Genomic DNA, 16,880 nt, shown 5'->3' with positions numbered 1-16,880 from the left:
AATGTGTACTGATAGGCTACATCTTAAGAAACTGCATAGCTGTACTGAGATGTTGACATTTTTATATTGTGCTGTATTTATCATTGTAAGTTTTTTTTAATATTTATATTTTATGTGGAATGATTGTTCTACACCGCCCTAATCCACAAAGGAGGGCAGAATACAAATAAGTAAGTAAGCAAGTAAGTAAGTAAGTAAAGGAGCATCTAGATAGCACTGTTCAGGTACCTATAAGTTGACTAGGCTTGGCCAGGTTTGCCTAGCATGGGTACAGGCAGCGTACCATCAGGAGAGCTCCACTGGGCACTGCTTCTCAAATGTCCTCTGTCTCCATGGCTACCCCACAAGAGTTATTTGTAAGGGAGCAGAGTAGCTGAGCATTCACACCATACAGCAGCTCTGACAAGCCACCACTGGTGAGAACTATGATTAACTACAGACATTTCTGACCAGATACATTTGATCCCAGCCTATCAGGCCCAGGAGGATTATGGTCACTTGTAGATCCATGTGGTGGGAAACTACAGGTACCCTTAACAAAAGAAGATGAGATGGAGGTGTGTTGATTTGTAAACCTTTATTTAGAAATATCCTCAATATATCATTATATATATATTTATTTATATATACATACACATTACAACAAATGTGTTTTCTAATTAGCACATCCACAGTGGATCACCTCATGGGCTGTACAAAGGTAATAAGAATAAAGGTACCAAGTTTGGTTACTTAAATTCTGCAACAAAATGCAGAAAAGCCATAGAAGCCAAAAAGGAATCCATCGCACAGTACGACACTGACCAAAAGTGTGACTTCTTCAGAACCTAAAATTGTGAGGGTGTTATGTACACCAAAGAGCAGGCAAGAGAGGAAACTTGGGATAGGGGAGAAGTACCATTTAAAGCACAATCTAAAGTACACATCAAACAGACCCTATATATAAACTGTACTGTGCGGGGACAAATAGATTGGATTTCTGAAAAGGATATTGGATGTTCCATTCATTCTCTCAAAGTAATTGAAATTGTGAGACAGCATGTGGCATCTGAGTGTGACCATCTAGAGAAGAGTACAGAACTAAAAGAGGTTTCTTCACTGATTTGTAAAGACACATATACGCTCCCTGTTCCAACAGTATACAATGGGATGTAGGGACAGGAAACGAACAAAAGGGAAGGTATGTGCCCAATTCTCTAACCTAACCGCACCTTGCAATATGCATAACTAAATGGATGATGCTACAGCTTTAAGCCATAGTAATTCCCTGTCAAGCAACATTCAGCTGGGTCTTGCACATCTCAGATTGGTGATCAGATGCAGTGTCTTTCTCTGTTCTCCCCCCTGCCCGCCGCCCCCTGCTGGAGATCTTCTTTTCCTCCTTTTCCTTGTTTATATCTGTGACTCAGGTTGCACATGTAGTTGCTTTATCAAAACTTTTGATATACACACACACACACACCCATACCTACCATATAATACTAAATTTTATCACGTATGTCAGCTTTCTTTGGTTTTTGTGGGTGCTCTCAGACATCACAAAAAAGCTCATTAGGTGAAGCCTCACATAAACACAGAGTAGATTGGATGCATTCTTAGAGGATTCTTGTGAAATTGCCTGAGTATCTGAAATAGTGTCCGTGCTATTATTTTGCCCCAGCATTCATGTACAGAAAATTGAGGTCTGTGTAACTTGTGACCAGCAAGCTGAACATTATTGTCCCTTGACAACTCCTTGTTTGTGCCACCATCCATGGTTATGGGGCTACATTTGGCTTGGTGGGACACAGATTACAGATGCCCCAATTTATAGTCACACGTACATCCAGAAAAATGTATGAAAAAGATGCACTATGGTACAACATGTCTGGCCATCTGGAATGTTCTTATAGTCATCTGTGGTGTGCTCTAGGACATTCTTGTAAGCCACCATACACTCAGGAGTGGGTGTTGCTAAAGAGCTACACTCATACACAGAAGAGTGTGCAAGTGATAACAAACAATACACAATTATATTTTATCAACCTAACATGCAGTACTAACAGAGCTCATCTAGTAAGAATGTTAGCTCAAACTAGGGTGACTGGATAGTTTTGTGACTTCCTAGATGCTAGCCTGACTAGCCTCCTCAAAAAGGACCTGTGTGACCGTGTGAAGTGTATCTACAATACTGGGCTATTTCAACAGTTTAAGAAATTGAATAACATTTACCCAAAGAGACTGCCTTGAATCAGCATCAAAGAGGCCACAGAACCATGAAGTATCAGCTAAAGGCAAGGAAGGACTTCTCTGTAGTACTGTGGAAATAGCTTTGAAGTTTCAAAAAGCCAAGTTGTGGGATGGCTTTAGAGGAAGCTGTTTATGGAGCCACATGTATCCCAAACATACTTCCCTAATCTCAAATTAGCATTTATCTCAAATCTTGGCATTAAGTCCTTGATTAATGTCAATTGATGAAAATAAGTCTAAATTGGGGGAAAAGGCTTCTGCACTTTATAAAACCTAGGTTAATGTCACCCAAAACATATGAATATACATGGGGTGAAGATAAGTCCTTATAAAACAACCGTTTCATAACACTTACATCACAAAACAAAGCCTTTTACAGGTAGTATTTGGACCTGAAAATGCTTTTATATATACAAAGTTTAATGCACACATACACACATTTTAACACAAAATAATGTTGCTTTCCTCTTTTAAAAGGGAAGGATGTACCTGCCCTGCAACATCCTGTTGATGCTGGCTACCACGTTAGATATCTCAGTACCAAGCCTACCTCTGTCTTTAAAACTCCTGATCAGTCAAAGCAGTCTTAAAAGCCCCATCACCTTTTCAGTACTACAATGGTGGTGGCTTAAATCTGGTTGTGTATTCTTCAGAAGAGTAAAGCAATTCCCTGATGATAGGGAAAGCATTGTGATGTATGAAATAATGAGAAATATTATTATTAATCTGCATGGACGCATGTGAGAAGAAAACCATAAAATTGACAGATTCCCAATGGATTCATTTTGGACATAACATGAAAGTACTTCCATATTAAACAAGTGCGAAACAGCAGTAGCTGTATGTTGTTGTACCCCCAAGACAACTGGACATACAAGCCACAGATATCTTATCTTATTGTATCTGCATACATAGTGTGAGAGAATTTAGGGGTTTTTTGTATGTGATTGTATGTTTCCTGGATGAGGGGTCTCCCCTCTACAAGGGTATCCATCTGCCTCCAGTGTCCGCAAGAACCAACCACTTGGTAAACAGATGAATGGAATGAATTACATTTAACAAAAATGTCTGGGCTTAATGGCCACACTTAGGCAAGGAGATCTACTTGCCACACAACATTCACTTTCTTTATTATTTTCCTCATACCAAGTCTCCATAGCTGCTCTTTGGGGAAAGAATCTCTTCTAGAGTTCTTCTATAGCCACAATACTGCAGCATTCAGCCCTAACAGAGCCATGACTGCCCTATTCCTTCTGGGCCAGCAAATATGTCCTCCACCCAGCCCTTGCTCCAGGAGGCCAGGTCACCTTAGGCTTGGCTTCCTCCTGTCTCTGCCTTTTAACCCCTTCTTCCCTGCCTTGCCCGCTTCCAGGCTCCCTTACTCTACTCTGGATTATACTTTTAGACCTGACTAGGTTAGCTCTGAGTTGGGAAATATCTGGTGATTTGGGGGAGAAGGTTTGGGGAGGAGGGAACCAAGAAGGAAAGGGTTTGGGGAGGAGAGGGACTTCAGCAGGCTATAATGCCAGAGACCCCACCCTCCAAAGAAGCCATTTTCTGCAGGGGAAACCCCTTTGTATTGTCTGGAGTCCAATGACAATAGCCAGAGACCTCCAGACCCCACCTAGAAGTAAGCAACCCTAACTAACAGCCAGTTCCTTTTCCTACTCCCATGGGCCCACCCTCATTCAGCAGGTGAGCTGCCACTCTTAGGCCTGCTTCTTTGCCCTCCACCCCCAATTTAGGGGGCTGCATGGCATGGCTGTGACATGGATTAAATATAGGATTAAATAATCCAGAGTAGAGTAAGGGAGCCTGGAAGCGGTGTCATGAAAAGCTTATTATTTCTCTTGTGATTATATAGTTATTTGGGGGATATTTAAAGAAGAACTGAGGAACAAATAGTTTTACAGTAGATCCTAAGCATAATTACTCAGTTGGAAGATATATTTAATTCAGTTGTCTTTGCACCTTAAGTAAGTATACTAAAGATTATAAGCACAGAAGTGGCATGATGTCTGCCATATGCTGCTAGATGAAATATTGCTTTGCTCTGAAGAAAATCAACATCACCCAAGATGTCTTATTGGTAATTTTAAAATGTCACATTTTATCCTCGTGATTAAAATGAAAAACCATGTTCTAGGAAAAGCAGGCAAACGTACAACTTGCTTATTGAGCGATGGGTGATTTTGAAAGGTCTTCTCAGATATTACTTTAGAGATCCCCTGCAGGTCAAAGGCATTAAGGTCACACATCTTAATCAGGCATTAATGTTGTCTGTAATTATCTCTGTCTCAGAGAGCCTGTATGTGATCTTTACCACCATGGCAAATATGTGAAATAGCCCCCTTACCACTAATACCAGTCAGGCTGGCCATGCAGATGCCCTAGGAAGTTAATTAAAATTATAGTCATTATCACTGCTAAGTCAAAACATCAGAGGAAATCACACAGAACATTGTTTCCTTTTGTCAGCTCAGTTCCACAGGAGATTTTTGGCCATTTTCAATTCAAACTTTAAAAAAGTGGTATTGTTATGAAAGCATCGCAGAAATGCTCTGTTCTTTCTATAAAAAATACTGTGAAGACCAACTGTCCATCCTTTAGTTAGGGATGTCCAGCTGTGAGTTCTACCCTACATTGTGTGACAGGGAAGAGACTGAACTACACAATCAGGAAGTCCCTGGCTGGACTCTTGCCTTTGCTGTGAACTCACTGGATAGCCACACTTGCTCAATCCACCCTAACCCCTTCTATGGCATGGGAATAGTAACACTATCTACCCATGCGGAGGTGATAGAAGATTACATGTTGTTGTTAAACATGAAGCAATTTAAATACTCGAAAACAATATGCATACAGTAAGTTTTCTTCTTATTTCATTCTAAGTTGCGTGAATGGTGTTGCAATCCTGTAAACAAGCAGTTATTCCTTGAGACCACTTTAAATACTACATAAGGACCAAAGAGGATTTGCCACAAAATGTGCACCTGACAGAAATCTTCAGCCAATGATGTTTCCCAACCATCATATCATACAATACATGGGTTTGCAAACATGTTGCTTGTCGCGGTCACAATTTACAGTTTTAGGTGTACACTTAAAACTGGGTTTTTAATGCAATATATAAAGTGGTCCTGGGAAAAGGGAAAAGATTTCTGGATTCTGCAGTCCTAAATCAACAACCATTGGATATAATCCCCAAATTTGTACTCTGAAGTAATCCTGAAATAGTCTCAAAATCTTCAGTGGTTCTTCCTGATGACCATGAAAAATCAAATGGTTTGTGAACTGCTGCCTTGTGAAGACAAAGAAGTTGGACTGGGTGAACAGAACTGGGGTAAGGGGAATGAAGGGTACACTGGACAGAAAATCTATGATGACTAGGCTATTGTACAACATAATACAAATCAGCTGTAGGTTCATGCAACTTCTGAGAAGAGCACCTCATTGGCCAGTTCTCCTAAAGAAGACTGGGCCCCAGCAAATACCCAGTTTGCTGACTGATAGTATCATCCCTAAATAGAGGGGTGTTCCTGCACAACTCCCATTCATCTCCATGCTACTTGTGTGTGAGAAGTTCTAGCAGATTGTGCCTCGTGACCTTTATGCAAGTTAATCCAAAATAATCAAAGTGCATAGCTGAAAATTGTTTGCATCAGTTTTTCACACACAAGCCTCACACACACACACACAAACACTTCAGTGAAGAGAACACAGAGAGGCCGCAAGATAACAGCTCCAAGGAAATGCCATTGCTCACCCATGTCAGAAGAAATCACCATTGTGATGAGGTGTCAGAAGCTGGGAACTCAATTCCCATGATGTACCTTTCCAGTTCAGCAGATACTGCATATCAGAATCAAACAGAGAGAATTCCACATCATAAATACAAGACCTCAAACAATCCAAAATTGAGCTAGATTTATTTTTTTTAAGAAAAGAACCAAACAAACCTACAACACAAAGTCTCATCTGTTCCTTCATGAGAGGATTTATTTTCTTCCTTAAAATAAAGAAAAATGTTTGGGTGAAATTACTCTGCACAGACAATTTCCCCAAAGTGGCCTGGCAGGGGGTGGGAGGAACCACACAGCATATTGCCACCTAACACGTATCATGGAAGGTGTTTGGGTCTGAACAGCTGAGAAGGGGGAACGAGTGATGAGAGTGCAGAAGGGTAGATTTTTTTCATAAAACAGATAATCTGTCCAGTCATTTATGAACCTTCTTTGAATGCAAGACGTGCTGCTCACACATTTCACCCATTCTTTCAAAAACAACACAGATAGCAAAATGACTTCTCAGGCCTGAGCTTCATCTGCAGCATAGGCAAAAAAAATACACTTGATTTGATCCAGCAATTTGATAATCATCCTGTGGTCTTATTCCAGTTGAATGACAGAAAAGTTGGGAGGCCCCCATTTATTGGCTGAACTAACAATGTGGGGTGGGCATGCAAAGCCTCCAAATGCCAGATCCTCAGGGGCTTGCCTGTGCTGCTGTGTCGGTTCATCATCGCTGTGCGTTGCTCTCGATGGGAAGAATAGAGTGATGGATGCCTCTTGTGTGCTTAGAATCTAGCATGTCGTGCTCCTCTGTGAAACTGTCTGGGCTTCCTGCTCCGTCTAATGAACTTCCACAGCTGGAGTTTGGGGACAACATGTCCTGAAGGAGATCCTCTTGCACTATGCCACTGTCCTTGCTGACTTTACCCCTTTGGTTTCCTTCCTCTTCCTGGTCGTTCAGCAGTTTAGCCAAGAAGTTGATATATTTCATGGCCAGGCGTAAGATTTCATTCTTGCTGAGTTTTTTGTCAGGTGGGTGAGTTGGGATGAGCTTGCGAAGTTCGGCAAAGGCCCCGTTGACGTTCTGCTGCCTCCACCTCTCCCGGCTATTGGTAAATATTCGACGGACTACTTTTGTATGAGGACCTAGAAATGGCAAGAAATACATGGTTAGTGGCAACCGAAAAAATGCAGCCTGTTCATTTTAAAGACAAAGGATGGCTTTCATGTTGCAGCCATTTTAATAAAGCTAGTTATACATTCAAAATTAATTGGCACATCTGTATCATAAAGTTGCATCCACACAGAGATTTTGCTCTGATTTGGCATCCAAACCAAAGCAGGGGGATTTGGAAGGGGCTCCACGTGACATGCATACCCCCATACCATCCTTTTTGTGGATTTCTCCCATTTTGTCAGGATCTTTCCCAGATTTGATGTGGATAAGAAGGTGCATGTTTTTGAAGGTCCAGCTTACATCAGCACCATTTTTGTTGCCCTAGGTACTGCAGATGCCATTTCCTTTCCTGCCACCAGAGGGCTTCCTAAGACCTTTTTTAACATTGTAATTGCTCTATCACTATAGCATTCGAATATTTTACAATTTATTTGACATGAGCTACTAGTTTTACTGAATTCCCAACTTTCTGTTCTCTCTTCCTCTAACCCTTTTTGTTGGGGAGAAATAAAGGGGAAACTCTCATGGAGATATAAAAGGGAAATTGAATTAGTCTTTAAAACATGATAACCTCTTAGCAAGTGTTCCACATAGATAGATCTCTGTGTCCTCCAGAAAGAAATCATCAAGTTAATGGTGATCATTGCTAAAAAAAAATTTAGATGAAATGATCTTGAAAAATCAGTTGTTTTACCAAATATCTCCCTAGACCAGGATCCTTGATCTATAATCGGCTTCTCTGAATTAGGGTGTTATGGTTATTTATGCTCATGAGCTACATAGATATGCAGGCATTTATCAGCATGCTAACAGGACAGAACCCAACTAGGGAGACAAAGGGTGGGTGGAAGGAATTATTTTTCTGAAAAGGAAGCACTGTGAGAAAACCTGATATAAACCTAATCCAAATATAACCTATATGCCTATATATGCATCACCACACCCAGAATATTATTTCAATCTTTGTCAACGTGAAGAAGCAACATGATAGGAAGGAAGGGACAGACCCTCCATGTACAGAGGTAGTAAACCACTGTATACCAGTGCTGGGAAGCAGCCCCAGGGGAAGCCTTTGTGCCCTGTTTATTTGTCCTCCAAGTCAACTGGCTGGCTGCTACAGGCTTGAAACAGATTGCTGGAATAGAAGAACCACTGCCCTGATCCAGCAGGCCCTACTTAAGGGAACAGGGCATTTTCAGGTATACTGCTTTATAAAATTAAAATAAACTGAAACAAAAGAAAAAAACCAAGGCAACACGAATATACCAGAAATCATCCTTGTAAATTTTCCTAGATTTATTCGAAGTACTACCATGCAGAAGAGGCAAGACTGAACTTTGTACATCCTAAGCAAGATGCAAACTCCTGTCTTCTGTAGTCACTAATTAATGTTACATTGTAATAGAATTAATTTGTCATTTTTATTTATAGTCTCAGAGTCCTAGATTTACCTAATTAGGATAAAATATAAATCTTATACAGAACAGATCCTATTCTTCACCAAAAATCTTTAGAACAACGATAAGAATAATGCAATAACTGGAAGAGCACAAAAAGATTAAGTATTAAAATTTGGATAGCTAAATTATAGCAACTAATGGAATCCATTCAATTAAGAGATGGTTGTATTAAGAAGCCTCACTGCAGACAGTTTGCAACCATTTTATTCATTTTGGCATTAAGAATTATATCTTTCTATTCATTTATTTAATTGTGCATTTTTATGAATAAAGGTAGAAATATATATGGGTTTAAATTCAAATGATTATTGGAAACAAGTATTTGAGGTATAAATAAAGCAGCTAAATTGATTAGTTTCTGAAGACTGAAGCAAATTAGTTACATATAAATAATATTATATAGTAGCAGCAATGCAGGGAGATACATAGTTTTATTGAGAATTATGTATTATGTATTTTTATAGACTGCTTATCTCATATCACTTCAAGAAGGACGTAGATAAAATTGAAAGGGTACAGAGGAGAGCGACAAAGATGATCTGGGGCCACAGTCAGAGTAGTTCAGCAGTGGAATAGGCTGCCTAAGGAGGTTGTGAGCTCCCCCTCACTGGCAGTCTTCAAGCAAAGGTTGGATACACACTTTTCTTGGATGCTTTAGGATGCTTAGGGCTGATCCTGCGTTGAGCAGGGGGTTGGACTAGATGGCCTGTATGGCCCCTTCCAATTCTATGATTCTATGATTCTATATCCTCTTAATGATATAGTTGTGTACTAAGAGTGTGTAAGTTTCATTAAATATATTACAAAAAGTAAAAGCATCTAATTTATGATGTCCTGTAAATCATATGTAATAGGAAAGGATGGGGGGGGGAGAATAATGTAGTAACCCAGACAGACAAGTTTAGATCCTCTGAACCACCAAAGTAAGGAGTTTCCAAGACAGTTGTCTTCCGTTCTGTCTTGTCCCTGATTACCAATAGGATGGGCAGCTCCCAAACAGAGACTACAGTGTAGTGGGCTGCAGGTTGAGGAGAAATCACAGCTGTTTACCACCTTCCCCCATTTTGTAAGGTCTTCTGCAGAAAATGCAACTGTTCATGCAAGGATGAGAAGTGATTTCTACAGATGTCTCCTCCTTGTGGAAGCCCCCTGCCCACAACCATATCTAGAAAGGCCACCAGTCATCTGGAATGGCTTTTCAGGAAAGGAAGGATCATGTGGGGAGCTGCAAGGAAAATGAAAACGCAAGAATATGAATTCTTTCTGTTCATGGTTCATAAAGTCCAACCTGGTATACTGAATCAATGTGTTATTGTACGCCATGGGATGTTTTGATACCTATTTATCGCAAGCCGGGGCTCATGAACTGGAATCACCAGTTTAAAATGTGATTTTGCCTTGGAACTCACAAGGTGGCATACACAAATTACTTTTCTTTCAGACTCATCTTGCATCTGTATTACAGAAATAATTATACCAAATCTACTCCAGAAAGCTAAGATCATTGTAATGTGTGAAAAACCTTAAGCATTTAAGGAAAGTAAAATTTAAATACTGTCAGTTTTATCATTTTTAAAAGACTTCCTGTAGTGAAATTTAAGCAGAGACTACACAGTTCTATGGCTTATTATGTATGCTGCAATTTATTTGATCTTTGTAAGGTATATAGTGCATATCTAGACCCTTGATATTAAAATATTCACGACAGAGTCCAGGGTTGAAAAAGGAACATGAACATTTTTGTTTGCAGACCATGACTATAATGCACAAATATTTTCCAGCTACTTGAATATATATATGTTTTGGTAGTTTTAGGGATTGTAGTGTCTAGATGCAGTCCCCACCCTCTGTATAGCACACAAGGGCATTTAAAAACCTGAGATCCACCAGTGTCCAACCGGTTAACCCACCCTAAATCAAAGCAGGAAGTTGATCGTGTGGGATACGCCCACCTGATCCTAACAGATGATCCCTGCTCAATGCTCCATTGAGGAAAGCGAAAAAGCCTCGGTGTCTGCCAAAGTGCCGTGGGGGAAATTTCCTTCCTGATGCCAACCCAGACGACCAGCTCAACCCTGTGCATAAGAGCAAGAACCACCACATGTTAAAGCAGAAGTCAATAGCAGTCTTCATGTCCATTTTCCTTCTGCAAACAACATTAACCCATATTCCCTGCGAATTACAGACTGTGTGAGTTAAGACATCTACACAATTCACTTCACTGGCATAATTCACAACTACTTTGCTGTGAAATGGGCGTCATTTCTTCATTACCTGGGAACTGCAGGGAGACCAGAAGTGAGAGGACAAAGGTGCATCTCACAGAGCTGGGAATGCTGGGATGGAATGTGGAATTTGGGGGAAGCCACTAAAAATAAGGAATGTGGAACCTATTGATTCTCAAAAATGGGCATATTTTTAATTTAGCCTTGGTTCTTTGTTCATGAAATAAAAAGCTTGCCAGATTTATTGCCCAAGGAGTCTGAAGCCTTAGTCCTTCAAGCTCCATGGGAACTGACTTGCTGTAGGAGTCATCTGGTATACTCTCCTATGGATTCATTTTTTGCCTTTGCAGCTCAGAAGCAGTGGAAACAGAAGCTTGAGTCCTGTTTCCTCAGGCATTAGTTCACAAACAAGATGGGAAATCTCATAGATTCAGATCTAATGCTGAAATTAGTCTGAACAGGGATCTGAAGAACTGTGCATGCACACAAAAGCTCACACCCTGAATAAATCTTTGTTGGTCTTAAAGGTGCCATTGGACTCAAATTTTGTTGTTCTACTTCAGACCAACACTTGAATCTTCATTTAAGATTGTAGTGTTTAAGCATCACACTAAAGAGTAGTCCCAATAAAGCCCTGGCAAGCCCATGGAAACCTAGAGCAAAGTACTAGAGGATCATGCCTTGAGAATCTATAAACCATTCTAGATGGCAGACCCTGGTTTGGCAAGTAGAAATTCAGGAAGCAGATAATAGCTGCTACCTTAATGCTAGTGTTATTCAGGACTGCATGAACCATCTCATAGAATTTCAAGGCAATTTAATTCCAGAGAATTGCCCAATTTTATGGTTTCATTGGAAGAGCTATCATGCATTTATGGAACTCTCCTATCTACAAAGGCTCCCCTTCCTCATTAACTGAAAAGACTGCATACTCTCTATGTACAAAGGAGTGTACATGCCATGTTCCCCCCTTCCTTGAACTGAACAGGGAGTTCTATTGCACAGGAGTTCTATTATATGTGTAAAGTACACAAGGAGCTCTAAGGCAAAAAGTATTTAAGGTCAAGTTATTAGTGTGACACCTTATAGTCACTTCACCCAGTTTCTTTTGGGAAGCCTTTTAATTAGAATTTGATCCTTGCTTTTAAATTACAATGTCTTCAGTATCTTATAATTTATGCATTTGTGATGTTAATGTTTTATGGAAAGGTGGAATGTAACTGCTAATTAACTAAAAATGGATGCTATAGGTACATTAAGGTATGGCAGCTTTCAAATTATAAAATATGTGAGAGAGGTATGCATCCATACACACACGGATGATCACAGATGGTCGCAGCCAGTTACAGCACCCTACTGCCTGTCTAGAGATGGTATGCATATCTCTTTATAACACTGCTATGTAAAGTGTGAATCTGCTCTAAAATGTATTTACAATCTTAAAAATGCAGCTGAATTGGTCCATTAGGATGAGGTGATAGACTGTAATAAAAATATAACATTCCTAGTGTTTTAAAATGTATAATTCTAGCTTACTACCATGCCCATGTTCAAAACACAGGTTCATTGCTAAGCTACGTGGCATGATGAGGTGAAACTTTCTCAGTTTATGAGTTGCTTTGAAGGCAATGAATTAGCCTTCCCATTTCTCCCCAAAATCAAATATTTGATCAAAAGTTAACAAGCCTTACTTATTAACAGATTCTACAGCCTACATACAAGCTTAGTTAATGAGAATATATGAAGCAAGTGTTTGTGAATATAAAGAACGAAAAGAACAATGCTGTTAAGTTACAAAAAAAAGCAGATGAAGCAAATTTGAAACTTGGGTTTGACAATATAAAATTAAGGAGAGGGTATGTGTGTGTGTTTTTAAATCCTTTCCTGTTTTAAGCTTGATCCCTAATTAAACATGAATCAGTCTAGATTGGGGGAAAGCAGCAAGATTATCAACAAATCACAAAATGTTCTATTGCCCTGAGATACAAGATGCAAATCCTGATTACCCTTCTGAAGAGGTGGTTTTATGCTGCAAAATGGCAATGACCTCTGTACACCATTTAGCCATTTAACTATTCCTGGATAATTATTTATTTTAATTTATTGTGGGATTTCTGTTCCGCCATGTCTTTGGAAACTCATGGGCACAATAACCGGACTTCTCCTTTACTATTACTGACTAAATTGCTCTGTGCTTGAGCAAATGAGGCATAGAGGACAGCCAGTGTCATGCAATACTTCCCAGCATCCTTTAAAAAATTGCTAATTGGTATTATTCATACCATCAACTTCTCACCATGGCTTTGCTTGCTAAAGGTAGCTGTGCTCTGTGGCACTTGTTTTGCTGTTTGCCTGACACTGGGGAAAATGGGAGCATTGCCAAGAGAACCTGCTTCTGTGTGGTGGGTTACACTGGGCATGCCTGGCTTCAAATCCCAAAGAAATAACTAGCAGGGCCCTGTGCATACTTGTATGAAATTGTTTTCACAATCAGGTAACCCAGGACAACCACACAAACAGGAGTCTTGCAGCACCTGAATCTTCAACAAGTTTTAGCATAATTTACTCAAGGCTCCTTCTAACTGGCCTCATTCAAAGATGCCTTGATTGCATGAGCCTAAGACAGAGGTGGAGTTCATACTTCAGATACTTGTGCAAATCGCTCACCCCAAAGAACCCTCCACTGATCCCATGGAATTCAGTTCCCATTTGTTTACATGGAATGGATAGATAAGTATTTCATTATTTTAAATGCACACGCATTCCCACCCTGAAGGATCAGCAAGAAAAATGTCCTGCAAAACAGGATGAGATTTCTTCCAATAAACTGATATACCTCCTGCCATTTTCTGACTGACAACTAAACCCTACCCATACCCATACAGAAAGGCCTTACACATTTCTGAAAGATTCTGAGGCTTGGGGCCAGGCAAATCTGCAGTAGGAGGGAGGGAGGGAGGGAGGGAGGGAGGGTCACTGCTAAGGAGCAGCCACCAGGAATGAGAGACTGAACACCCAGCAGATCTAGCAGCAGGGGCATTTGCCCAACCTGTCCTCTTCCCTGCCCCTCTGCCTTTAAACCTGCTGGGGATTAGAGTGAGGATGACACAGCCACAGCTTTTCTAGAGACACCCCCACCCCTTTTGCTTCTGCGGTGCAGCTCTTCTGGAGCCCTGCTCATTACAGCAGGCAGGAGAAAGTGGAAGGATGACCAGGCTAGATAAAAACCCAGCCGGAGGGAGAGGAGACAGTAACCTCGTCCAGTCTCTCCAGCCACAAGCTAAAATGGAAAACAGAATCTCTCCCCTGGAAGCCCAGTTGGAAGTCTGAAATCCCCCTCCCCCACTTACAGCCACTGCCACCACAAAGACTAGTATGCTCTCCAAATGACCATTTCTGCAAAGTAGCCATTGCATGCTGGCTGAACAGACCACCAGGGCCAGTACCACTCAGCCACAAAGCAAAACATGTGCTTTTCATCACAGCATCATGGCCATCTTTAGGCTAGAGGCCATCTTTAGGCTAGAGGGCATAATGTGTTCTAAGCAAGTTTCCCATCCATGCCCTCTCCACCCCCACCGCCCAAAGTAGGCAACAGCTCCAAGTGCCCCATCCAGGGAGGCTGGCAAAGGGCTTTCCTCACCGTCAGAGAGCTCCACTTCATAAGGGGATGGTCTTCGTTTCACTCGGTTATTGTTGTACATTGAGAAGGCGTCTGTCTCCCCAAAAAATCCACTACAAGATAAGAGGCAGAGAACACCATGAGAGAGCGAAAACCAGCCACTGTAGATCAGCAGCCTTCTGCTGGAGCCAAGGGAAAAGGGATTCAGTACAATTCAGCGGAGGATGTGCATCTGTGTGTGTGTGCATGCATGCGAGGGGATGAGCACTTAGAATATGTGCACATGCTAAAAATGCTCAGGAGGCACCCACCCACAGAGAGAGCTTCTTGGACCACAATTCCAAGAATATTTACTTGGATGAGTCTCCTATGAAATCCATTTGGCTTCTAGAGGTGCCGTTATAAGCAGCTTTGCATCCTTCTAAGTCCATTCAAAAGTTTCTGAAATGTATGACATGCCTGCTTTAAGCACTTTTTGGGTACTTCTAATAAAAGAAGCCAGAGATAATTTGCAGCAGCTTTTTTTAGCCCGCTTTAACCTGATGAAAGTATTGTTTCCAGTAAATCGTTGTCCAAACAATGACCGACCTCTGAGAGGCCATGATGAACATAGCTTTGGCTTGTAATTGACCCAAGAGTCAAGATTATATGGCATCACATCTTCACACAAAATGATAAAACAATTGCCTGACTGATTCTAGGACTATCTGTGAACCCATCTCTAAAAACAGCACCCCTTCCATTCCGATGGCACAACACCTATACGCCTTGCAATTATGATCAAAGCACCACAATAATTGTTTTTGCTACTTTTATGCTGTTTTCTACTACTGGAGCAGTAAACCCTAACCACCCTGTTTTATTTTTAGTGTCCAGGGGCTTTGTTATTTTTCTGTCAGATGCATTCCTCTTCCATCATGCCTACCATGAAAGGAATTCACAAAGGCTACATTTAAGGAGATGATTTATGTCCTCAGTACAATCCATCCTTCTCTCAGCCTGGCCATTGGGCCCTCCACGGTAGCAACCCGCGCTGGTTTTCCGAAGGAAAGGGAAAGTTGCCTAGACAAAGGGTGGGCACAAACCGCAGACTTCTGCTCTGCCCGTGACCATCGGGCCACGGACCTAACTTGCTCTTGGTTCACAAAGCAAAACGCCCATCTCTCGGTCCATGAAAATTAGAGGCAGACAATCCCCACACCGACAAATACCGACGGCCGGGAGGGAAGAGGAGCGACCCGGGCGGGACGGGGGACGCGGCCGCAGGAGCGGCTTCCTCGCGTGCGGGCCGGGCCAAGGTGCGCGGCCGGGGCAGGGCAGGGCAGGGCAGGGCAGGGCAGGGCAGGGCAGGGCAGGGCAGGGCAGGGCGCGGCGGGCGGCGGGCGACGGACCTGCTGGCGGCGCTGATCGGGGGCGCGAGGCCGTAGAGCATGGCTCGGGCGGGCGGCTGGAGCGGGAGGGCGGGCGCGGCCGCGGGGCTGAGCTGCACCATGCGGGCGTCGTGGCTGCCGCTGCCGCTGCTGCTGGTGCCGCTGCCGCCGGCGGGGGGCGTGCCGGGGCCGGCGGCGAGGGCGAGGGCGGCGGGCGCTCTGCTGCTGCTGCTGGCGCTGCTGGCGCTGCTGGTGCCGCCGCTGGCGCCGCTGGGTGCCGTCTGGCTGTGCATGGCCCCGGCCGCCGCCTCCCGGCCTTTTATAGGGCGGCCGCCGCGCACCAGCTCGATCACGGGCACCGGCGCGGCAGGGGGGGGCGGGCCGGGGGAGGGGGGCGGCCGGCCCGTCTCCTTGGCAACCCCACTGAGCACGGCCGGCTCCCCCGGGAGCGCCACCCCCCCGCCTCGCCGCCCCGCCTCGCCGCCCCCGCCGCCGCCGCCGCCGCTGCCGCTGCTGCTGCCGGAGCCCAAGCCCAGGTCCGGCTCGCCCACGCCCTCCGCTCCCGCTCCGGCGCCCACGCCGCGCGATGCATCCCGCGGCGGCTCACTGGGAGACCGCTCCGTCAGCATCCTGGCCGGCCAGCCGAGGGGACGCGGCGCGGCGACGGCGACGAGCAGGAGGAAGACGACGAGGAGGAGGAGGAGGAGGAGGAGGGGGCGCGCGCCCGCCCAGGGGAGGAGGGAGGGAGGCGCGAGGGGAGGGCGGAGAAGCGGGAGGGGAGGGGGGAGGGGGCGGGGAGGGGGCGACGCAGACGCCCGGTCGGGGCCTGCAGCCGGAGCCGGCGGAGGAGAGGCCTTTGCGCTGGCTGGCCCCGGGGGGGCGGGGGTGACGACAGGATTTCCCTCGTCTCCCCGGAGCCCGGCCTGGCCCTGCTTGCTTCCGACGGCTCCGGTCTGGGAAGTGTCCCCCCCCCTCCCCGGCGGCCGCGGGGGCCGTGGCATTGGAC

At 43.7% G+C, this 16,880-nt stretch overlaps 1 protein-coding gene across 6 annotated transcripts; it reads right to left on the bottom strand.

The window, feature by feature from the left end:
• Positions 1-562: 562 nt before the first annotated feature.
• On the bottom strand, positions 563-16,560 carry TAL1 (TAL bHLH transcription factor 1, erythroid differentiation factor). 6 transcript variants are annotated; one of them, XR_013230328.1, is made up of 5 exons: positions 15,896-16,560; positions 14,526-14,617; positions 6,727-7,166; positions 6,189-6,238; positions 563-6,081 (listed from the first exon to the last, which is right to left on the bottom strand). XR_013230328.1 is itself a non-coding variant. In XM_077333835.1 (4 exons), exons 1-3 carry the CDS (start codon positions 16,501-16,503, stop codon positions 6,748-6,750), a joined length of 1,119 nt encoding a protein of 372 aa, XP_077189950.1. In that variant the 5' UTR covers positions 16,504-16,560; the 3' UTR covers positions 563-6,238; positions 6,727-6,747. The 6 variants fall into 6 exon arrangements, 2 of the variants coding, with proteins under 2 accessions (XP_077189950.1, XP_077189949.1); XR_013230329.1 differs by having other exon boundaries at positions 6,193-6,238; XR_013230326.1 differs by having other exon boundaries at positions 6,189-7,166; positions 15,896-16,559.
• Positions 16,561-16,880: the final 320 nt, after the last annotated feature.

The sequence above is a fragment of the Paroedura picta genome, chromosome 4 (genome assembly GCF_049243985.1).
Source record: "Paroedura picta isolate Pp20150507F chromosome 4, Ppicta_v3.0, whole genome shotgun sequence".
Taxonomy (NCBI): domain Eukaryota; kingdom Metazoa; phylum Chordata; class Lepidosauria; order Squamata; family Gekkonidae; genus Paroedura; species Paroedura picta.
This window is presented reverse-complemented; position numbering and strand designations above follow the sequence as displayed.